The 25598-nt window shown below is 46.2% G+C and overlaps 1 protein-coding gene across 1 annotated transcript in view; it reads left to right on the plus strand.

The window, feature by feature from the left end:
* SPTBN2 (spectrin beta, non-erythrocytic 2) overlaps positions 1 to 25598 on the plus strand; it is a 1201559-nt gene that overhangs the window by 824556 nt on the left and 351405 nt on the right. The window contains exon 23 of the mRNA XM_030217767.1: positions 5764 to 5894. Coding sequence (XP_030073627.1) covers positions 5764 to 5894 — 131 coding nt within the window. The remainder of the gene's footprint in view (positions 1 to 5763; positions 5895 to 25598) is intronic.

A 25598-nucleotide genomic window follows, 5' to 3' on the forward strand; every position in this document is an offset into this window, starting at 1 on the left:
TGCTGCCTGGATGTCTCAACGCCACCTGAAATTAAATATGACCAAAACCGAGCTTCTCATTTTCCCCCCCAAACCCACCTCCCCGCTCCCCCCGTTTTCTATTTCTGTTGATGGAGCTCTCATTCTCCCTGTCTCCTCAACTCGAAACCTTGGGGTCATCTTTGACTCTTCTCTCTCCTTCTCTGCTCATATCCAGCTGACCGCCAAGACCTGTCGTTTCTTTCTTTACAACATCCGTAAAATCCACCCCTTTCTTTCCGAGCACTCTACCAAAACCCTCATCCACACCCTTGTCACCTCTCGTTTAGACTACTGCAATCTGCTTCTTGCTGGCCTCCCACTTAGTTACCTCTCCCCTCTCCAGTCGGTTCAAAACTCTGCTGCCCGTCTCATCTTCCGCCAGGGTCGCTTTACTCATACTACCCCTCTCCTCAAGACCCTTCACTGGCTCCCTATCCATTTTCGCATCCTGTTCAAACTTCTTCTACTAGCCTATAAATGTATTCACTCTGCTGCTCCCCAGTATCTCTCCACACTCGTCCTTCCCTACACCCCTTCCCGTGCACTCCGCTCCATGGATAAATCCTTCTTATCTGTTCCCTTCTCCACTACTGCTAACTCCAGACTTCGCGCCTTCAGTCTCGCTGCACCCTACGCCTGGAATAAACTTCCTGAGCCCCTACGTCTTGCCCCATCCTTGGCCACCTTTAAATCTACACTGAAAGCCCACCTCTTTAACATTGCTTTTGACTCGTAACCACTTGTAACCACTCGCCTCCACCTACCCTCCTCTCTTCCTTCCCGTTCACATTAATTGATTTGATTTGCTTACTTTATTTATTTTTTTGTCTATTAGATTGTAAGCTCTTTGAGCAGGGACTGTCTTTCTTCTATGTTTGTGCAGCGCTGCGTATGCCTTGTAGCGCTATAGAAATGCTAAATAGTAGTAGTAGTAGTAGTAGCATTTGGATGTTTTTCTTCTCAAACGTCCAAATCAGTATTTTGCAGACATCTATCTATGCAATTCATCTGTAAAGCATCCAAATCACAAGGGGGCGTGTTGGGAGTGTTTCGGGGATGGGTGAGGGCAGACTTAGGGTGTTCCTAACACTTGGACATTTTATAGACATAATGGAACAAAACGAAAATGTCTAGGGCTAAAACTTCAATGTTTTGGTCTAGACCTGTTTTTAGACCAAATAAGGCACAAAAAGGTGCCCTAAATGACCACTGGAGGGAATCAGGGATGACTCCTCCTTTACTCCCCCAGTGGTCACTGACCCCCTCCACCCCCAAAAAATGTGAATAGTACTTACCAGCCTCTGTGACAGCCTCAGATGTTATAACCAGGTCTATCAGAGTAGCATGCAGGTCCCTGGAGTAGTATAGTGGTCAGTGCAGTGCACTGTAGACAGGTGGACCCAGGCCCATTCCTCCTCCTACCTCTTTCACTTGTGGTGGAAGCTGTGAGCCCTCCCAAACTCACCAGAAACCCACTGTACCCACATACAGGTGCCCCCTTCACCTATAAGGGTTATTGTAGTGATTGATGTACAGTTGGGGGTAGTGGGTTTTGGGTGGGTTTTGGAGAGCTCTGCAGCAATTGTGAGATGTATACCTGGGAGCATTTATATGAAGTCCACAGCAGTGCTCCCTAGGGTGCCCCATTGCTCTCCTGGGATGTCTGAAGGACCAGGATGCTAAAAGTGCTGGCCCCCTCCTACATCCCAGTGGCTTGATTTTCTACATTTTTCACTTGTGCATTTTTGTTTTGTTTTTTTAATGGCCTGGAAGATAATTGCACAGAGCACAAAAACTTATTATAAACGGTGTTTTCAAAAACGTTTTGCGGTTTCGAAAATGGTTATTATTTATTATGATGATTATTTATTGTATTTGTATCCCACGTTTTCCCACCTCTTTGCAGGCTCAATGTGGCTTACAATATATCATGAATGGTAGAAATAGATTAAAAAATAGACATTTAGTGTTGCAGAAGGATCTTGGGTAGCATTATAGTAAGAAAACATGGTAATAATATAACAAGCAGATATTATAAGGCAATACTGAATATATGTGGAGGAGTTGTGTATATTCACATTTGTTGATCTTTGTGGTATGCCTTGTTAAAGAGATGGGTCTTCAGTAGTTTATGAAAGTTAGTCAGTTCGTAGATCATTTTTAAGTTGCGTGGCAACGCGTTCCATATCTGTGTGCTCAAGTAGGAAAAGTTTGACGCATACGTTAGTTTGCATTTTAGACCTTTGCAGGTGGGGAAGTGAAGATTGAGGAATGTGCGGGATGATCTTTTAGCATTCCTGGGTGGTAAGTCTATCAGGTCTGACATGTAGGCTGGGGCATCTCCGTGAATGATTTTGTGAACAAGGGTGCATATCTTGAACGTGATGCGTTCTTTAAGTGGAAGCCAGTGCAGTTTTTCTCGTAGGGGTTTGGCACTTTCATATTTTGATTTACCGAATATGAGTCTGGCTGCAGTGTTCTGGGCTGTCTGAAGTTTCTTGATTATTTGCTCTTTACAGCCGGCGTAGAGTGTGTTGCAATAGTCTAGATGACTGAGCACCATTGATTGTACCATTGATCGTTGCGGAAAACGGTCCTTGGGAAGAAAGGTCTTACTCTTTTTAATTTCCACATCTTCTTGATTGTGTTCTTCGCGTGGTTCTCAAGTGTTAAATGTCGATCGATGGTAACTCCGAGAATTTAAGGTGTCAGGTTTGGTGTATTAATGGTGGTGAATTTGTTCATGTTGTGTTGAGAGGTGAGTATTAGGCATTCGGTTTTTTCTGCATTGAGTTTCAGCTGAAATGCATCCGCCCATGAATGCATGATCTGGAGACTTTGGTTGATATCATTGTTATCAATATTGGAAATTTCCTTTAAATCTTGTTTAAATGGGATATAGATCGTTACGTCATCAGCGTAAATGTATGGGTTGAGGTTTTGGTTTGATAATAGTTTAGCCAATGGTATCATCATTAAATTGAATAGAGTCGGTGAGAGGGGAGATCCTTGTGGAACTCCGCATTCGGGTATCCATGTGGCTGATGTAGTCGAGTTAGATGTCACTTGGTATGACCGTGTGGTCAGGAACCCCTTGAACCAGTTGAGAACATTGCCTCCAATTCCGAAGTACTCGAGGATGTGTAGTAGTATTCCATGATCAACCATGTCGAAAGCACTAGACATGTCAAATTGTAGATTGTGTTTTCTATTTGGATTTGGGACGTTTAGTGCAAAACGTCCAAAGTCCAACTTAGATGTCATATCGAAAATGCCCCCTCCATATGGTCTATCCAGTTTGCACATCCATACCAACTACTAATCCTTACTATCCCTTCCTCTTCCTTAGACATCCTTTGTGTTTATCTCATGCTTTCATGAATTCTGATAAAGACCTCGTCTCCAACACCTTCACTGGGAGTCCATTCCAGGCATCCACCACCTTTTCCATAAAGGCATATTTCCTTTCACCTTTATCCTATACTTCCTCATTCCAGAGCTACCTTTCAATTGAAAGTTGCCTACCTCATGTGCATTTATGCCACAGAGGTGTCAGGTTTTCAGGTTCAGAGCCCGCGGGGCCGGGCTCTGGAGCAAACGTGAGCCCTTGGGCTGCTGACGAGGGGTGACAGCAGCAGGCAAAACCCACCAACCAACGCTGGGCAAGCACACTAGCACTGGCAGGTACTGCAGGCACTGCTCAGCGAGCCGGAACACACGGACTGGATCCCCCGGACTGGAGGACACAGGACTGGAACACTGGACTGGAATCCGCCGGACTGGAGGACACTGGACTGGAACACACCGGACTGGAACACACTGGACTGGTCCGTACAGCGTCACCTGCACTTAGCCACTGCCCCCCAAGGGTTGAGCCCCTGGGTTCGAGTGGCCGGCAGGACTTACCGGATACCGGATGACACAGGGACCAGGACTAGAACAAGCTAGAAACAGCAGTACTCCTCAATCCTAAACTGACATAAGTGCTCCCAAGCCCTAACCAACAGAAGAACTCCAAACAGAAACCAACAAAAGTGTTCCTAACAATAAACCAACAAAAGGACTTCCTAAGCCCTGTACTAACAGAAGTGCTACCAAGAGCACCACTAGGAAAAGCAGGAGAGCCACAGGGAAAGAGCAGGGAACCTAAACACATAAGCTAACACAGGTGCTACTAAGCACCAAGCACAACAACTCTACAACCCTAAACTAACTACGGTGCTCCTAAGCACCAAACTACCAGCAGAGCTCCTAGCACTAAAAGGGAAGACAGGGGAGCCACAAGGGAAAAAACAGGGAAGCTAAACACAGAAGTCAGAAGTGCTTCTAAAGCACCAAACACAGAAGTGCTTCTAAAGCACCAAAACACAGAAGTGCTTCTAAAGCACCAAACACAGAAGAGCTTCCAAAGCCCCAAACACAGAAGTGCTTCTAAAGCACCAAAAGGGGAAGCAGGGGAGCTACAAGGGAAAAGCAGGAAAGCTAAACACACAAGCCACAAGGGAAAAGCTAGGAAGCTAACACAGATCAAAAGTGCACACTGCACTACCACTAACCTGGACCTAAAGTAAATGACTAAGCAAACGTTGCAAAGGCCCTGAAGGGAAGAACACCACTTCCTTATCAAGGCACTCCCAGATGATGTCACACTCCCTAGACCCAGGCAGACAGCCCACTGAAACAGAGCTAGAGCTAACTCAGGCTTAACCCCCACAGCTGCAGTATAGCAGAGCAATTAGAGCCACGCTGAAAGCAACCAGCACACAGAGGCAGCTAGCTCAGGTAACACACACAGCTGCAGTATAGTAAAGCAATTAGACTCATGCTGGGAGCAGCCAGCCCACAGACACAGAGCCAGCTCTAGCAACACAGAAAGAAGAAACAGAAGCCAGCACAGAAGCTGACCACCAGAATAAGGTAAGTCTGGGAGAGGTCACGTCCACAATCGTAACAAGAGGTATTTAAATGTCTTTATCATTTATCCCCTCTCCCCCTTTCTTCCAGAGTATACATATTGAGGTATTTAAATCTGTGCCTATATGCTTTATATGAAAACCACTGACTATTTTGGTAGCCACCCTCTGGACTAATTCCATCCTGTTTATATCTTTTTGATGATGCCGTCTCCAGAATTATACACAGTACTGTAAATGAGGGATGGGCATATGCCCTCTGATATTCAAAACCATTTAACCGGCCAGGAATGGCACCTGGCCAGTTAAATGGTACTTAGCTGACTAGGGGCTAATATTCAGCATGAGATAGCCAGCTATCTCGGCTCAATATTAGCGCTTAGCAGCTAGCCAGATGACTGGCTATATCGCGTGACACAGCTGGTCAGCATTGATATTCAGCATCTGGCCAGCTATGTTTGGTGGCCAAATATGGCCATGTCAATAATGGAATATTGGCTTGGCCAGTTAAGTTCAGACTAGCCAAAAATAAACTGGATATTCAATTGTGGTCACTGGAAATGGCCCAGCATTGAATATCCTGGCTGTGGGAGTTAGCTGGGTTAACTCCCATGGTCTGAATATCGGGCCCAGAGTCTTTTATCTGCCTACATGTTTCTATGTTTCTTTCAGAAGTACCAGGGAGGTTTTTCTCTGTTTCTTTCAGAAGTACCAAAGCTAGTGGCTACTGAAAGCTGCTGGCCAGCTCCATATTGATGGCCACCTATTGGGTCATGTATCTTGGGCCATTATTTGCATGTCTAACTTACTGCCCCTCCTGTTTTTGTAGGATGAGCTGAATGCTCAGGCTATGCTGAAGAAACATCTGGTGATGGAGCAGGAACTAGGAGATTATGCACAGACCATCCATCAGTTGGCAAATGCCAGCCGGGACATGTTGTCAAGTGGGCATCCAGAGAGGTCAGTATATAGAGATGTAACCCTGGTCCCACTCACAACAGTTCAAGGTGCCGGATAAGCTGTTCAGTGTAGGTACCCTAACTAGGATTCACAAAAAAAAAACAAGTCAGGTTGAAGTAGGGTGCAGGCCTGGGCCGGGTTAATCCCAGTAGGCCGGAACATTATTCTCTCCCCCACTCACATTTAGACAGCATCCAATGAGAGTCCACAGTCTGAGGGTATGCTTTCAATTTTATTTTATTTTATTTTTTGACTAGAACAAAATTGATAACTATTTACACTTCTTTACTCTTATCAGACAACTTCTTCAGTAGGATGACTGACTCAACAGAACAGTCCTCCTCAGTCCCGGGCTAGGTGACCAGTACAATAATTCAAATCACTTACTCAGAGCCCCTAGTTATCTTTCTTATCCAAAGCTCTCTTGGGGCTACCCCTGGCAGACAGCCCTGCTGCACTTCCCCAACCTTGGATACTCAAGCGAGGCTTCACTTCTCACTCTGGCATCTCTGGAAGATCACTCCTTCCTCTCTTGCTCCCTGGAGAGTCACACTACCACAACCCGGGCTCCCCCTCCCCTCCCCAGGTCTGCTGTCTTACGTGGAGGGGCAAAATCGAACGGGGTGCTCAAGTTTTACTGAGGGCGTCCTCGCAGGATGTCCTCGCGAAGGGGCGGGGAAACCTGTATTATCGAAACAAGATGGGTGTCCATCTTTCATTTCGATAATATAGTCGGGGATGGCCAAATCTCAACATTTAGGTTGACCTTTAGAGATGGTCGTCCCCGGTTTTCAGCGATAATGGAAACCGAGGATGCCCATCTCAGAAACTACCAAATCCAAGCCACTTGGTCGTGGGAGGAGCAAGCATTCGTAGTGCACTGGTCCCCCTCAAATGCCAGGACACCAACTGGGCACCCTAGGGGGCACTGCAGTGGACTTCAGAAATTGCTCCCAGGTGCATAGCTCCCTTACCTTGGGTGCTGAGCCCCCCAAAACCCACTCCCCACAACTGTACAACACTACCATAGCCCTTATGGGTGAAGGGGGGCACCTAGATGTGGGTACAGTGGGTTTTGAAGGGCTCACATTTACCACCACAAGTGTAACAGGTAGGGGGGGATGGGCCTGTATCCGCCTGCCTGAAGTGCGCTGCACCCACTAAAACTGCTCCAGGGACCTGCATACTGCTGTGATGAAGCTGGGTATGACATTTGAGGCTGGCATAGAGGCTGGCAAAAAATATTTTTATTTGGGGGTGGGGGGGTGGGAGGGGGTTAGTGACCACTGGGGGAGTAAGGGGAGGTCATACCGGATTCCCTCCGGTGGTCATCTGGTCAGTTCGGGCACCTTTTTGAGGCTTGGTCGCAAGAAAAAATGGACCAAGTAAAGTTGGCCAAGTGCTCGTCAGGGACGCCCTTCTTTTTTCCATTATTGGCCGAGGACGCCCATGTGTTAATCACGCCCCAGTCCCGCCTTCGCTATTTTTCCGACACGCCTCCGGGAACTTTGGTCATCCCCGCGATGGAAAGCAGTTGAGGACACCCATAATGGGCTTTCGATTATGCCAATTTGGGTGACCCTGGGAGAAGGACGCCCATCTCCTGATTTGTGTCGAAACATGGGCGCCCTTCTCTTTCGAAAATAAGCCCGATAGTAATATAGTAGATGACGGCAGAGAAAGACCTGTACGGTCCATCCAGTCTGCCCAACAAGATAAACTCTACTTTATGTGTATACCTGACCTTGATTTGTATCTGCCATTTTCAGGGCACAGACCGTAAAAGTCTGCCCAGCACTAGCCCCGCCTCCCGATACCGGTGCTGCCACCCAATCTCCGCTAAGCTTCTGAGGATCCATGTCACCCCATGTCAACTCTTCTGCTCCATGGCATAGGATTCTCCCTTTCTTCTCCAGGAAATCACCCTTAGAATAGCCTGAGAACCCTCTCGATCCTCTGGGTCCTGATGGGGGAACGAGTAAGCAATAACCCCAATCCTTTCTGTGTATTCCCTTTTATTTTCCCTTTATTTGTCTCCTTGGGTGGGATATGCAGACCCTTCCCTGGAGGGCTCCTCCTCCCAGGCCATGGTAACACCCCTGGAAGTTTAACTGCATTTCCCAGGAGGGGGGGTTACACTCTCCCCGAGATTTAGCAAAAAATTATTTCTCACCCTTTGAGAAATCATTTTTCCTTTGTCCTCAGTGGTCCCTTTTCTCCCAACCTTCTGCCAAACCTACAACAATGACAACAACACACCCAATCATGAACATTCTCTTATGTTTAACCTTCTGTGATACTGTGATACTGAGGGGTGAGGGTGGGTCTTCGCAATAACACAGCCGGACATGAAAATAAGTGAAATAAGTGCACCCACTAAAAACTGCTCCAGGGACCTGCATACTGCTGTCAGGGAGCTGGGTATGACAGGGGGTTGGTGACCACTGGGCGATTCCCCGATCGTGGTCATCTGGTCAGTTTGGGCACCTTTTCAAGACTTAAGTACATAAGTACATAAGTAGTGCCATACTGGGAAAGACCAAAGGTCCATCTAGCCCAGCATCCTGTCACCGACAGTGGCCAATCCAGGTCAAGGGCACCTGGCACGCTCCCCAAACGTAAAAACATTCCAGACAAGTTATACCTAAAAATGCGGAATTTTTCCAAGTCCATTTAATAGCGGTCTATGGACTTGTCCTTTAGGAATCTATCTAACCCCTTTTTAAACTCCGTCAAGCTAACCGCCCGTACCACGTTCTCCGGCAACGAATTCCAGAGTCTAATTACACGTTGGGTGAAGAAAAATTTTCTCCGATTCGTTTTAAATTTACCACACTGTAGCTTCAACTCATGCCCTCTAGTCCTATTATTTTTGGATAGCGTGAACAGTCGCTTCACATCCACCCGATCCATTCCACTCATTATTTTATACACTTCTATCATATCTCCCCTCAGCCGTCTCTTCTCCAAGCTGAAAAGCCCTAGCCTTCTCAGCCTCTCTTCATAGGAAAGTCGTCCCATCCCCATTATCATTTTCGTCGCCCTTCGCTGTACCTTTTCCAATTCTACTATATCTTTTTTGAGACTTGGTCATGAAAAGAAAAATGGACCAAGTAAAGTCGGCCAAATGCTGGTCAGGGACGCCCTTTTTTTTTTCCATTATCGGTCGAGGACGCTCATCTCTTAATCACACCCCAGTCCTGTCTTTGGTATGGTGCCGACACGCCTCTGTGAACTTTGGTCATCCCCACGACGGAAAGCAGTTGAGGGCGCCCAAAATCGATTTTCGATTATGCCGATTTGGGCGACCCTGAGAGAAGGACGCCCATCTCCCGATTTGTGTCAGAAGATGGTCGCCCTTCTCTTTCGAAAATTCCCCTGACAGTAACATAGTAAATGACGGCAGATAAAGACTTGTATGGTTCGTCCAGTCTGCCCAACAAGATAAACTCATTATACATGGTATGCAATACTTTATATGTATACCCGAATTTGATTGGAAATCAGCTATCATCACCTCTATTCTTAAACAATCTGAATGAGACCCTTCTTCCCCGCTCAATTACCATCCCATTCCCAACTTTCCATTGTTTTCTAAACTACTTGAGAAAGTTGTCTTAAAACAGCTAACTTATCTTTCTGACAAAACTTTTACACTGCTTCCTAGGCAAGCAGGGTTTCGAGCAGCCCATAGCACAGAAACTCTTCTCACTGCACTCTATAATGAACTCTGTACTTCTTTGGATCAGAAATCATCTAGTGTTATAGTTTCCATTGATCTCTCCTCGGCCTTCGAAATGGTGGACCACAGTCTCCTACTACAGCAACTTTCCTCTATGGGCATCTCGTGATTAGTTATATTTTGGTTCACCTCTTATCTCCATGATCACCCTTATCACTTGGTGTCTGTACCTCTTTCTTTACTCTGGGGGGGTCCCTCAAGGATCAATTCTTGCACCACTACTCTTTAACCGTTTTCTCTCTCCTTTAATCTTGCTCATTCAATTCACGGGCTGTAGTCCAAATTCTTATGTGGATGACATCCAAATTGTATGTTCCTATATGGCGAATTTCAACGATTCTTCTACATTAAACCTCTGTCTAAAACAGGTCTCATGGCTAAGAGATCACCGGCTATGCACTTCCCGAATCCTTACTCTGCTACGCCATCTCCTCCATCCCTTCAGGGGCAAACCATAGCCTTGATCTGTCCTTTAAGCATCACATCAGTAAGGTCATTCAATCCCCTTTCTTTGCAGTACAGCAGATTCATTCAGTAAAACCCTACCTGCCTACCTCATGTATATGTAATTTACTTCTCTCCTTGGTTATCACACACTTAGATTACTGTAATGCTTTGTTCTCTGGCTTGCCTTTATCCTCTCTCAAACACTTACAACTTGTACAGTCTACAGCTGTTTCTTTATAATGCTCGAAAATTTGATCACATTACACCCCTTCTCAAGCAAGAACATTGGCTCCCCGTCTCTTACCGTGTCATTTATAAATTGCTCCTACTGGTCTATAAGGGACCGTCTTCTGCCAGCAGCCCCTGATTACTTTTCCAAGTTTTTTATTCCCTACTTCCCTTCCCGTTTCCTTTGATCCATCTCTCCTTCACTTTCCATCCCCTAATTTAATATGTCTTGATAGTACCCATGCTACTGCCTTTGCATATGGCTAGAATAAACCAATCTCTAAATCTTTGGGACTGTGTCTTGCTTTCCTCAGCTCTCTCTTATTAATTGTTGACCTCTCAAAAGGGGATGTGTTTAGTTTTGCCATCATGTGCAAAGGAATAGTAGCAGGGGTCACTCATACAGGGCTGTCTCTGTCTCTTCCCATATCATTGTCCCCTTCTGAGGCTACAGACCGGGCCCACCTGCCTCTCCCAATGGAGGCTTGCTCTTTACCAGCTCATCCAGACGCAGAGGAGAGGCTGGAGGGCAACTCATTGATTCTAGGCCTTGGACCCTTTGCCCTCAATCCTGGGGCTCTCATTCCCCTTGAGTTTCCTCTCCAGATTCTTCTCTGTAAAACTGTCCACTATTTGGAGGGGCATCACAGTGTCGATAGCTCCCAGTGTCAGAACAGTCTGTTCCCAACGCTTGCATTCTCACCATCAGCTCATTTTCATTCCCTGGACCCACTGACTCCAGGCTTTGGCCACCTCTCGCACCTACCCGAGTTGGTTCACTTCCCACTGGCTTGATCACTCAAGGAGTAGCAACGCCCACCCCAGAGACACCCTCCAAAGTTAAAAAACATCTTTGTGCAGTAATGGCATTGCATTGATAATACCATCAGGTCTCAATTTATGTTATACTCCAAACACATGAACCGGCCCAGGGTCTCACCATCCTCCAAACTGAACTCCACTCTCCTTAAGTCAGTGCGTCATAGTGCTAAATAAATGCAGTTACGAACTTGGTGCTTTTTCCATCTTACTCAGACTTCCACCGTGGGTGCCTCTTGCTCTCTCCATGTGCATTTCTGTGTGTTCTGGGCAGGTCTTATCCACATCGCTCTTGTCCCCTCTGGAAACCCCTCCTGGAATGTGATGACATAATCACACTTCTCTCATAGGAGGAGAACCCATGGTGACAACCTTCTCTTCCTGCGACATTTCCCGCTGGTGGGCCGCCATACTGCCAGGGCCCTTTCCCTCCCTTCCTGAGGACTACTCAATCTCTCATGGAAATCTCTGCAGAGGTCTTCCCACCCGACTCATCCTTCGGGCTTCACCAGCCATTAGCGAACAGATGTATTGAATTTTGTATTACTTTCCAGAAGCTCGTAAAAGTCCACAAAGTATGAAGATTGTCTCTAGTTGTTCACTATCTTCTTGGGAGAGATTTAACCCTTTCACTCCAGGTTGGGTGTTATTTTTGTAACCTTTGTCCAAACCTTTTTTAAACCCAGATACGCAAACCGCTGTAACCACTTCCTCTAGCAAAGAGTTTCAGAGCTTAACTATTCATTGAGTGAAAAAATATTTCCTCCTATTTGTTTTAAAAATATTTCCATGTAACTTCCTCGATTGTCCCCTAGTCTTTGTACTTTTGGAGCGAGTAAAAAATTGATTTACTTCTACACCACTCAGGATTTTGTAGACCTCAATCTTATCTCCCCTCAGCCGTCTCTTTTCCAAGCTGAAGAGCCCTAACCTCTTTAGCCTTTCTTCATACTAGAGGAGTTTCATCCCCTTATCATTTTAGTCTCTCTTCTTTGAACCTTTTCTAATTCCGCTATATCTTTTTTGAGATACGGCGACCAGAACTGAATGCAATACTCAAGGTGTGGACGCACTATGGAGCGATACAAAGGCATTATAGTATTTTCGGTCTTATTCACCATCCCTTTCCTAATAATTTCTAGCATCCTGATGGGATACATCCAAGGGTGCTCAAGTAACTTGGAGATGTTCTGACGGCTCTGCTGTCTGACCTCTTCAAATCTTCCTTAGAGTCTGGAATGGTCCCAGAGGACTGGAGAAGGGCAGATGTGGTCCCTCTGCACAAGAGCAGAAGTAAGGAGAAGGTTGGGAATTACAGACCTGTGAGTCTGACCTCTTTCGTGAGTAAACTAATGGAAACGCTTCTAAAGTGGAGGATCGTGAGGTCTCTCAAATCAAATGGACTTCAGGACCCAAGGCAGCATGGCTTCACTAGAGACAGGTTATCTCAGATGAATCTGATTGATTTCTTTGACTGGGTGACCAAACAGTTGGATGCGGGAGGGGTGCTAGATGTGGTGTACTTGGATTTTAGCAAAGCCTTTAACACGGTTGCGCACAGGCGACTGATAAACTGAGTGCACGGTATAGGACCTAAATTGACTGACTGGATTAAAAACTGGTTAAATGGGAGGAGACAGAAGGTAGTGGTAAATGGAACTTACTGTGAGGTAAGGGATGTTACCACTGGTGTACCACAGGGATCAGACCTCGGGCCAGCCCTTTTTAGCGTCTTTGTGAGTGATATTGTGTAAGGACTTTCTGGTAAGGTTTGTCTCTTTGCGAATGATACCAAACTCTGTAATAGGGTGAACACCCTGGAGGGTGTGGATGGCATGAGGAAGGATCTAGCAAAACTTGAAGAATGGACTGAAAATTGGCAACTAAGATTTAATGCTAAGAAATGTAGGGTCATGCACTTGGGTTACAATAATCCAAGGGAACGGTACAGTATAGGGGGTGAAGTGCTTCTGTGTACGAAAGAAGAGTGGAACTTGGGGGCGATTGTGTCCGAAGACCTTAAGGTGGCCAAGCAGGTAGAATAGGCGATGGTCAAAACCAGAAGGATGCTTGGGTGCACAAGGAGAGGGATGACCATCAGGAAAAAAGAGATGATGGTGCCCTTGTAAAAGTCTCTGGTGAGGCCTCATTTGGAGTACTGCATGCAGTTCTGGAGACTGCACCTACGGAGAGATATAAACAGGATGGAGTCGGTCCAGAGGGCGGCTACCAAACTGGTAAACGAACTCTGTCTTAAAACATATAGGGATAGGCTTATTGAACTCAACATGTATATGCTGAAAGAGAGGCAGGAGAGAGGGGATATGATAGAGACGTTTAATACCTCAGTGGCGTTAATGTACAAGAGGTGAGCCTTTTTTAAATGAAGGAAAACTCCTGGAATAAGAGGGCATAAGATGAAGTGAAGAGGAAATAGGCTTAGGAGGAATCTGAGAAAATACTATTTCACGGAAAGGGTGGTGGATGCGTGGAATGGCCTCTTGGTGGAGGTCATGGAGACGAGGACTGTGTCTGAATTTAAGAAAGTGTAGGACAGGCACGTGGGATCCCTCAGGAAAAGGAGGAACTAGTGGTTAATGAGGAAGGGCAGACTGGATGGGCCATTTGGCCCTTATCTGCCATCATGATTCTCTGTTTCTATGTTTTCTAGACACTCCTACTGCAGTTCACACTTTAGATCTGGTATTTGAACCAACAGCCATGGGGAAAGATTTTATGCATGTAAGACCAGTTGAGTTTGTGCCGTGGTCAGGTCATGCCTTAATCTCACTAACACTAAACTGCAACACACACAACAAACCCTTACAAGACCAAGAAATGAAGTTCAGCTGGAAATTATCTGCGCTAGGACACCTAAAGGAAGAGATAACTAATACCTTACCAACTATGAATTTCAGCTAAGATGACTCAACCGATCTATTAGTTGAAAAATGGTATGCTCTATTATCAAGCTCCCTCGGGAAAGTTGCACCTCTTACAAATAAAAGATCGACCAGAGCACCATGGTTCAACAATGAAGTCAGGATTATGATATAACAATTGAGAAAAACTGAACGAGAATGGAGGAAGTATCTATCTAGAGTGACTCAGGTTGCATACCTGGACAAGTTAGCTGAATACAGAGCCCTGACAAATAAAGTCAAATGTGAGTTCTATAACAGAGAGATTGAACAGGCATCCTCCAGCTCCAGTGAATTGTTTTCCATAGTAAGGAGTCTGACTCAAGACAAGAGTTCCACAAAACAAAACAAAGATCTACTAATATCTCAAGTGAGGAATTTGCGATCGGCTTCTCTGACAAAGTCAACAAAATCGTAAATCAATTTGATTTATAGAAAATACCAACTGAACCTACTATCCCCTTAGCAGATAACGAACAATGGCACACTTTTACAGAGATTTCCCCCAATGTGATAAAGCAAGTGTTTTCCAAAGTAAACAATAGCACCTACAATAAAATCATCTGCCATCCTTCTGTGATTAAGGCCTTAAATGATGTGACTGCTCCAATGTTTAGTCAAATTGTTAACAGATGCTTCAAAGAAGGTAGCATTTCTACATCCTTTAAGGAAGCAATAGTTAGGCCACTCCTAAAGAATTCAAAAGAAGATGCAAGTCTTATCGAAAAATATAGACCCATCTCATCCCTTCCTTTCTTGTTGAAGATCACTAAGATATTGGTCCATGATCAAATAGTGAACTGCTTAGGTTTCAATAAGATCTTGGGCATCAATCAATTTGGTTTCAGGGCCAACCATGAAACAGAAACACTGTTACTGTTGTTACTCAATCTGGTGCGTACAGGCTTTAGTAAAGGAATCTCAGCAGGAATCCAGGCCAAAGTATCAGTCTGCCTGTCTGACATTGCTGCCTGGATGTCTCATCTCCATCTGAAACTAAACATGATCAAGACTGAGCTTCTTATCTTTCCACCTAAACCAACCTCTCCTCTTCCCCCATTCTCTGTTTCTGTGGATAACACTCTCATCCTTCCTGTCTCATCAGCTCGTAACCTTGGGGTCATCTTCGACTCCTCCCTCTCCTTCTCTGCACATATTCAGCAGACTGCTAAAACCTGTCGTTTCTTTCTCTATAATATCACCAAAATTTGCCCTTTCCTTTCTTTTTTTTTATTTATATTTATTAATTTTCACTTTATACAAAGATACAATCTTTGAATAGATACACCAATATATAGCAAATTGCAAAAGGAAAAAAGAAACAGAAGAAAACAAAATTTTCTTTCTATTACAAACAATACTATATTGGTTTAAACAGTCCACTATTTATGGGAAGGATATCAAGATTTAATCAATATACCAAAGGAAGTTGGCTAAACAATGAAAATTTCCTAAAGAAAATAAGCAGGAGGTTACCCCTAAAAAAAAAAATTGAGACCGCTTCATGTCTGAGACTGTTCCTTGTTGCTTTGCATATTAAGAAAAATACGTAATTGTTCCAGTTCGAAGAAAATATATCTCTTATCTATTAATATTAATAAACACTTGCAAGGAAATCTTAATTGAAAACAAGCCTTTATATCCAAGGATTCTTGCTTCATGTCCAGGAACGTTTTTCTTCTCTGTTGTGTCCATCTGGGAATATTGAAACTTTACTGCCTTTAAATTCTGGATGAATATTCTTAAAATAAAGTCTTAATAAGGCTTCTTTATCGTGAAGAAATACGAATGAAACAATTAAGGTTGCCCTAGTTTCAATATTCTCTTTTGATTGTTCCAAAAAGTCTGTTATATCAAGTGTTTCAGTTAAGTTATCCTGCTGTGTTGGAGCATTTTGTTGTTGACTTGGCTTCATGTCCAAATAATATATTCTCTGTAAAGGTGGAAGAGATTGTTCTGAATATTTGTAAATCCCTTTTAGAAACTGAACAAACATATCTCTTGGAGTAATATATTGAGATTGTGGAAAATTTAATATACGTAGATTCAAATTTCTAGATAAATTCTCTAAATTTTCTATTTTCCAATGAAGTAATAAACGATCCCCAGAGACTTGAGCTTCTTGATCTAATACTTTAGAAGACAGGAGGAGCCTCCACGGAAAGTCAAAGCAAAACAGCAAAAGTAGAGGCTGACAAATGCGCAAACCAATAGGGAGATAATATCATAAACCAGTTTATTCAGAATATTCATATCAATATCAAGGACCCGACACGGTGTTTTGCCAGAGAGAACAAAAGAACAGCCAACCGATCAGCAAACACCATGGTGTTTGCTGATCGGTTGGCTGTTCTTTTGTTCTCTCTGTGGATTAACTTGCATACATAAAGGAATTCAAGCCTCTCAGCTTCTTCTCAGAGAAAGTTGATTGTGACCGCTGAGGCAGGCGCTTTGGCGCCGAAACACGGACAGTGTCGGGTCCTTGATATTGATATGAATATTCTGAATAAATTGGTTTTTGATCTAATACTTTAGCCATTTCTGTTTCCAAGTTAGTCTGTTTAGTCAAAACTCCCTCCACCTTTTCTTTTAAGGTTCTTATTTGAGTAGCATTATTTAATGATACTGATATAAAAGAAGTACAGACCTTATGCAGAGACTCAAGGGCAGTCCAGATTGATTCCAATGACACCTCCTGGGGCCTAACCAACAGCTGAATCTCAATTGCACAAAGGGAAATTTCTTCTTGTAAACCAGCATTTCGAGACGTATCGGCCGTGGCTTCCCCTGTTCTGGTAGTCGTTGTTCTCCCACCGCCATCCCAGATGTATTTTCGGGTTTCGCTTCCACTGACGGAGTCTGCCATCCCCTCAAATCTATTTCAATTCCAAAATTCGGTACAGCGATTCCGTCTGGTTGCGGGGGTGGAGGGGTAGCTGGTCTTAACGGGCTGAGCGATAAATCGCTCTCCTGAACAGGGCTCTTCCTTGCCCCGTTAACGGAAACGCCCGTAAGCGAGGTCAATACCAAAAATGTGGAGATTGACGATTGCCCAGGTAAGTAGGGTACTTGCTTCAGGAGGGGTGGTCCCTTTGGCTTACCCTTCCTTTTCAGCATGCTCTTTTGAGGAAAAGGTAACTTTTTAGAATATGTGGAGAGCGTCCGTCTCACAACCTGCTTGGTCACCATCTTGAATACCCCGCCCTTTCCTTTCTGAGCACACTACCAGAACCCTCATCCACACTCTTATCACCTCTCGCTTAGACTATTGCGACTTGCTTCTCACAGGTCTCCCACTTAGCCATCTCTCTCCTCTTCAATCTGTTCAAAATTCTGCTGCACGAATAATATTCTGCCAATGTCGCTATGCTCATAGTAGCCCTCTCCTCAAGTCACTTCACTGGCTCCCTATCCGTTTTCGCATACAGTTCAAACTCCTCTTATTGACTTATAAGTGCATTCACTCTGCAGCTCCTCAGTACCTCTCCACTCTCATCTCTCCCTACATTCCTCACCGGGAACTCCATTCACTGGGTAAATCTCTCTTATCTGCACCCTTCTCCTCCACCGCTAACTCCAGACTTCGTTTCTTTTATCTTGCTGCACCATATGCCTGGAATAGACTTCCTGAGCCGGTACGTCAAGCTCCATTCTCCGAGGACAAGCAGGCTGCTTGTTCTCACGACTGGGTGACGTCCACGGCAGCCCCCTCCAACCGGAAGAGTTTCAGAGTAAACTCAAAAACGTCTCACAGGAGGTCCCATGCGCGGGGAATGCCCACCGCGCATGCGCGGCCGTCTTCCCGCCCGTGCGTGACCGCTCCCACTCAGTTCTTTGTTTTCCGCAGTTGGAGAGAGACTGCATTATGTCTCTCTCCTCTCAGCCCTCGGAAACCGGTTTTGGCGATTTTATCGCCTTTTTCTTTGTTTCGTGGCGCGTTCACGCGTTTTCTTTCTTCTTTAAAAGTTTTTTTAAAAAGAAAGCTCTGTTCCCCATAGTTTTTGGCTACCTTAAGTTTCCTTTCGCTGCCGTCATGTTCCTTTTAGCCGCGTCCCCGTTTTCCCTTTTGTGGCCCTTTTCGCCGCCACCATCAATGATTTTGACCTCACCACCGCGATTTTTCCGTCAATGACATCGAGGATTCCCAGCGGCTTCAAAAAGTGTGGTCGGTGCGGCCAGGCAATCTCGCTTTCCGACACCCACGCTTGGTACCTTCAGTGCCTCAGGCCTTAGCATAATCCCAAAGCGTGTAAATTGTGTCTTAGCTTTAAAAAGCAGACACAGGTGGCGAGACAAGCTCAGCGGGATCATCTTTTTGGAACTTGGCCCAGCTCTTCCACGTTGACGTCGACAGCTTCGGCACCGGAGGCGTCGACTTCGACAGCATCGGCACCGGGGGTGTCGACTTCGGCACCGGATATGGCATCGACCTCAGAAGAGCAGGTACCACAGGCCCGATGACCACCTCTCGCTGGGAGCAGTGAGCAGTCGAGTGGGCCTCCACCTGCCTCGACAGTTCCTGCTGTGCAGGCCGATCGGGACTGACCCTTTTCGGACCCGACCCTGAGGAGGCGTGTGGATTCCACGTCCTCCTTGTCGGTACCACGGAGCGCCAATGATGTGCATCGCAAGAAACAAGCATCGTCATCGGTCGCCCCCTTCTCACGGTACCGGAAGCTCCAGGGCATCGAGGGATTCGGCCCCCGAGAAGCGTCGACACCGGGAGGACCGCTCCCCCTCCATCCAGGAGGTGTCGATGCGTCGGTCGTCGGGCAGTCCACTACCGCCTCCTGGCCCCATGCAGATTCTATCTCCGACTACTGCACCGGCCCCTCAGCCTTTCCCGACAGAGACTCTGGACAAGCGCCTCCGGGCCAATCTTCCAGGTATCCTGGAAGGGCTGCTGCGCCAGTCTCTCCCGGTGCCAGGGGTGCTTGCGCCCTCGGCACCGTCGATGGAAGCGCCGGCTGGCTTTGGCCCTGTGATGCGGTACCATCAACGTCGATGGAGGGAGCTTCGTCCCCGCCGGTGTGGGAGTCCACCTCTCGACGTCATCATCGAGGACTGGGATCCTCTGAGTCGAGACGGGCCCGCTCATGTCCAACACCGAGGAGGAGGCCTCATGGGGGGAGGAGGAGGACCCTAGGTATTTCTCTTCCGAGGAGTCCTGTGGTCTTCCCTCTGACCCCACTCTATCACCAGAAAGGAAGCTTTCGCCACATGAGAGCCTTTCCTTTACCTCCTTTGTTAGGGATATGTCTGTGAGCATTCCCTTCCCCCGTGGTTACTGTGGATGAGCCGAGGACTGAGATGCTCGAGGTCCTCGACTATTCATCATCACTTAGAGAGTCTTCCACGGTACCGTTGCACAATGTCCTAAAGGAGACACTGCTTCGGAACTGGCTGAAGCCCTTATCTAACTCCACCATCCCCAAGAAAGCCGAGTCCCGGTATAGGATCCACAGTGACCCGGAGTTGATGCCACACGATTCTGCGGTGGTGGATTCTGCTCTCAAGAGAGCCAAGAGTTCGAGGGATACCCCCTCGGCACACCCGGGGCGCGAGTCTCACACTCTGGACTCTTTTAGGAGGAAGGCCTATCATTCCTCCATGCTCGTGACCAAGATCCAGTCTTACCAGCTCTACACGAGCATCTACATGTGGAACAATGTGCGGCAACTGGCGGACCTGGTTGACAAGCTTCCTTCAGAGCAGTCCAGGCCTTTTCAGGAGGTGGTCAGACAGCTGAAGGCGTGTCGCAAATTCCTGTCCAGGGGTATTTATGACACTTGTGATGTTGCATCCAGATCCGCTGCCCAAGGTATAGTGATGCGCAGACTCTCATGGCTGTGCGCCTCTGACCTGGACAGTCGGACCCAGCAGCAGATGGCGGATGTTCCTTGCCGGGGGGATAACATCTTTGGTGAGAAAGTCGAGCAGTTGGTTGAACAGCTTCACCAGTGGGAAACCGCCCTCGACAACCTCTCCCACCGGGTGCCTTCAGCATCAATCTCATCAGGTAGATGGTTTTTCAGGGGAAAGAAGACTGCTTCTTATGCTTACCCTAAGCGTAGGTACAATCCTCCTTCCCGACAGCCTGCCCAGGCTCAACCCCAGCGCGCTTGTTCACGTCAACAGCGTGCAACCAAGCAGGCCCCTGTGGCTCCCCAGCAAAAGCAAGGGACGGGCTTTTGACTGGATCTGGGAGAGTATAGCCACCGTAAAAGTGCCCATGACGGATGATCTGCCGGTCGGGGGGAGGTTAAAATTTTTTCACCAAAGGTGGCCTCTCATAACCTCCGACCAGTGGGTTCTCCAAATAGTGCGGTGCAGGTACGCCCTCAATTTGATCTCCACTCCACCAAATTGTCCTCCGGGAGCTCAGTCTTTCAGCTCCCACCACAGGCAGGTACTTGCAGAGGAACTCTCCACCCTTCTCAGCGCCAATGTGGTCGAGCCCATACCACCTGGGCAAGAAGGGCTGGGATTCTATTCCAGGTACTTCCTTGTGGAAAAGAAAACAGGGGGGATGCGTCCCATCCTAGACCTGAGGGGCCTGAACAAATATCTGGTCCGAGAAAAGTTCAGGATGCTTTCCCTGGGCACCCTTCTTCACCTCATTCAGAAAAACGACTGGCTATGCTCCCTGGATTTAAAGGATGCTTATACTCACATCCCGATACTGCCAGCTCACAGACAGTATCTGCGATTCTGTCTGGGAACACAGCATTTTCAATATTGTGTGCTGCCCTTTGGGCTCGCCTCTGCGCTACGGGTGTTCACAAAATGCCTTTTGGTGGTTGCGGCGTCACTATGCAAGCTGGGGGTGCATGTGTTCCCTTATCTCGATGATTGGCTGGTGAAGAGCACCTTGGAGGCAGGAGCTCTTCAGTCCATGCAGGCGACTATTCAACTTCTGGAGCTACTGGGGTTTGTGATAAATTACCCAAAGTCTCACCTCCGCCCAGTTCAGTCACTCGAATTCATAGGAGCTCTGCTGAATTCACAGACAGCTCATGCCTACCTCCCTGAGGTCAGAGCCCAGAATCTTCTGTCCCTTGCGTCTCGGGTACGAGCGTCCCAGCAGATCACAGCTCGGCAGATGTTGAGACTCCTGGGCCATATGGCATCTACAATCCACATGACTCTCATGGCTCATCTTCACATGAGATCAGCTCAATGGACCCTAGCTTCCCAGTGGTATCAGGCTATGGGGAACCTAGAGGATGCGATCCGACTGCCCACCAGTTTCCACAATTCACTCCACTGGTGGACAATTCGGTCCAATCTGACTTTGGGACGTCCATTCCAAATTCCTTAGCCACAAAAAGTGCTGACGATGGATGCATCTCTCCTGGGGTGGGGAGCCCATGTCGATGGGCTTCACACTCAAGGACTGTGGTCCCTCCTGGAGTTGAGAGCGGTCTGGAATGCACTCAAGGCTTTCAGAGATCGGCTGTCCTTTCAAGTTAACCAAATTCGGACAGACAATCAGGTTGCGATGTACTACATCAACAAGCAGGGGGGCACCGGATCTCGCCCCTTGTGTCAGGAAGCTGTCGGGATGTGGCAATGGGCTTGCCAGCACGGCATGCTCCTCCAGGCCACTTACCTGGCAGGTGTAAACAACAGTCTGGCCAACAGGTTGAGCAGAATTATGCAACCGCACGAGTGCTCGCTCAGTTCGAGTGTGGTACGCAAGTGGGGCACCCCCTCGGTGGATCTTTTCGCCACGCAGACCAACCACAAGCTGCCTCAATTCTGTTCGAGGCTACAGGCCCACAACAGGCTGATGTCGGATGCCTTCCCCCTGCATTGGGGGACCGGCCTTGTGTACGCGTATCCTCCCATACCTTTGGTGGGGAAGACTTTGCTGAAACTCAAGCAAGACCGCGGCACCATGATTTTGATCACACCTTTTTGGCACCGTCAGATCTGGTTCCCTCTTCTTCTGGAGTTGTCTTCCGAAGAAGCGTGGAGATTGGAGTGTTTTCCAACCCTCATCACTCAGAACGAGGGGGCACTTCTACATCCCAACCTCCAGTCTCTGGCCCTCACGACCTGGATGTTGAGGGCGTAGATTTCGCCGCCTTGGGTCTTTCTGAGGGTGTCTCCCGAGTCTTGCTTGCTTCCAGGAAAGGTTCCACTAAGAAGAGTTACTTTTTCAAGTGTAGGAGGTTTGCTGTCTGGTGTGACAGCAAGGCCTTAGACCCTTGCTCTTGTCCTACACAGACCCTGCTTGAATACCTTCTACACTTACCGGAGTCTGGTCTCAAAACCAACTCAGTAAGGAACCATCTTAGTGCAATTAGTGCTTACCATTTCTGTGTACAGGGTAAGCCTATCTCTTGACAGCCTTTAGTCGTTCGCTTCATGAGAGGTTTGCTTTTGTCAAAGCCCCCTCTCAAACCTCCTACAGTGTCATGGGATCTCAGTCATCCTCACCCAGCTGATGAAACCTCCTTTTGAGCCACTGGATTCTTGCCATCTGAAGTACTTGACCTGGAAGGTCATTTTCTTAGTGGCAGTTACTTCAGCTCGTAGGGTCAGTGAGCTTCAAGCCTTGGTAGCCCATGCTCCCTATACCAAATTTCATCATAACAGAGTAGTCCTCCGCACGCATCATAAGTTCCTATCGAAGGTGGTGTTGGAGTTCCATCTTAACCAGTCAGTTGTCTTGCCAACATTCTTTCCCCGTCCTCATACCCGCCCTGCTGAACGTCAGTTGCACACATTGAACTGCAAGAGAGCATTGGCCTTCTACCTGGAGCGGACAAGCCCCCACAGACAGTCCGCCCAAATGTTTGTTTCTTTTGACCCCAGTAGGAAAGGAGTCGCTGTCAGGAAATGCACTATCTCCAATTGGCTAGCAGATTGCATTTCCTTCACTTATGGCCAAGCTGGGCTGACTCTTGAGGGTCATGTCACGGCTCATAGTGTTAGAGCCATGGCGGCGTCAGTGGCCCACTTGAAGTCAGCCACTATTGAAGAGATTTGCAAGGCTGCGACGTGGTCTTCAGTCCACACATTCACATCTCATTGCTGCCTCCAGCAGGATACCCGATGCAACAGTCAGTTTGGGCAGTCGGTGCTGCAGAATCTGTTCGGGGTTTAGAATCCAACTCCACCCCCCTAAGCCCAGTTTTATTCTGTTCAGGCTGCACTCTCAGTTAGTTTTTCCTTCGTAGGTCAATTTTTGTTATGTCCTCGCCGTTGCAAGGCCCAATTGACCCTCTTTGTTGTTTTGAGTGAGCCTGGGAGCTAGGGATACCCCAGTCATGAGAACAAGCAGCCTGCTTGTCCTCGGAGAAAGCGAAAGATACATACCTTTAGCAGGTATTCTCCGAGGACAGCAGACTGATTGTTCTCACCAACCCTCCCTCCTGCCCTTTGGAGTTGTATTTCTTTTCTTTGCTATTTTATTTAACTGAGCGGGAGTGGTCGTGCACGGGCGGGAAGACGGCCGCGCATGCACGGTGGGTGTGCCCCGCGCACGGGACCTCCCGTGAGACGTTTTTGAGTTTTCTCTGAAACTCTTCCAGTTGGAGGGGGCTGCCAGTCGTGAGAACAATCAGCCTGCTGTCCTCGGAGTATATCTGCTACAGGTATGTATCTTTCGCTTTTCTGGCCGTCTTCAAATCTAAGCTAAAAGCCCACCTTTTTGATGCTGCTTTTAACTCCTAACCCTTATTCACTTGTTCAGAATCCTTATTTTATCATCCTCACTTTAATATTCCCTTATCTCTTATTTGTCCTGTTTGTCTGTCCTAATTAGATTGTAAGCTCTGTCGAGCAGGGACTGTCTCTTCATGTTCAAGTGTACAGTGCTGCGTACGTCTAGTAGTGCTATAGAAATGATAAGTAGTAGTAGAGAGAGATTTTTCTTAGCGATCAGCCGCCTTTGACGGTATAGATTATAGCATTTTGCTGAATATATTACAATCCATCGGTATCTCTGGTGCTGTCCTCAAATGGTTTCAATCTTTCCTAAAAGACAGAACGTTCACGGTCGTACAGCGAAAAGACATATCAACACCCCAGCCTCTATCAACAGGTGTCCCTCAGGAATCATGCCTATCTGGATTGCTCTTCAACATCTTCTTACAACCTCTATGTGCAGTACTAACTGGCTTTGAAACCCAATTGCAGATGTATGCAGATATACAGTTCCTGCTACCTGTTTACAAACAGTATAGATAACGCCTTAAATGCACTGAAGTCTGTTTTGAAAGCAGTCAACAAATGGATGGCTATAAACGGACTGAAGCTGAACACCAGAAAGCATCAGATCCACCAATTAGCTTCTCATGATATGAACAACATTCCATCTGAATTTCAATTTCCAATTTAAGGAACATAAGTACATAAGTATTGCCATACTGAGACAGACCGAAAGTCCATCAAGCCCAGCATCCTGTTTCCAACAGTGGCCAATCCTGGTCACAAGTACCAGGCAAGATCCCAAAATAGTACAATACATTTTATGCTGCTTATTCTAGAAATAAGCAGTGGATTTTCCCCAAGTCCATTTTTAGGTCTTAGTGTCCACATGGATCTATGCATAAAGAAGTACAGGGATTGTAATGTTGATAAAGATTTGGAACATTTAAATAAGGAACTCCATAACTGTTCCCATAACTTATCTGAAATAGACTGTTGAATATCTTCCTCCCAACATTTACGTAAACCTATACATTTTTTTTATTAATTTTCTCGATTCAACAAGTATTTACACTTGAAAAGCAATACAGATAAGAAAACATTCAAAATAAAGATACATTATTTCAAAGTAATAGTTACTCTTCTTTAGACCTCAAATATTCGAGGGGGGTGTGTATCTAAAAAGACATAGAAGACAATCTCACCAAAGCAAAAAAAAGTTCTCAAGGAAATCTGCTTAACACGCTATCCTATTCAAATACATATTTGTCTATCTATTTGGGAATTGATGGTTGACCAATTGTTTTTGCATTTACAAATGCCTTCAATTGTTCCGGTTGACAAAAAACATACTTAAGATCAGCATATTTAATAACACATTTGCAGGGGTAATTTAAATGGAAGGAAGCACCCAATTTTATTACTTCAGATCTCATTGAAAGAAACAGTTTCCTTCTTTCCTGTGTTTGTTTTGTAATGTCTGGAAAAATCCAGACTTTCTTCCCCCCGGAACAAAGATTGTGTTTTTTTTAAGTACATACTTTGCACTGCTTCCAAATCTTGTTGAAATATAAATGATGCAATTAATGTAGTTCTTTTAGAGTCTTCATTCAAGGTTGTTTCCAGTATCTCAGATATATTCAACTCTCCCTCTTCTTGATGTTTCTGTGGAATAACTTGTAGAGAAATTTCTGATGGTTTCTTCATTTGTATATAATATATTTTATTTAATGGAGGTATAGTTTCAGAGGTAAAATTCAAAATTTCTTGTAAGTATGTTTTAAAGGCATCATATGGTGTTATCCCCATTTCCTTCAGAAAGTTCAAAAATCATAGGTTCAACCTACGATTATAATTTTCTACCTGCTCTAATCTACGATGAATAGA

The sequence above is a fragment of the Microcaecilia unicolor genome, chromosome 11, assembly GCF_901765095.1.
Source record: "Microcaecilia unicolor chromosome 11, aMicUni1.1, whole genome shotgun sequence".
Taxonomy (NCBI): Eukaryota; Metazoa; Chordata; class Amphibia; order Gymnophiona; family Siphonopidae; genus Microcaecilia; species Microcaecilia unicolor.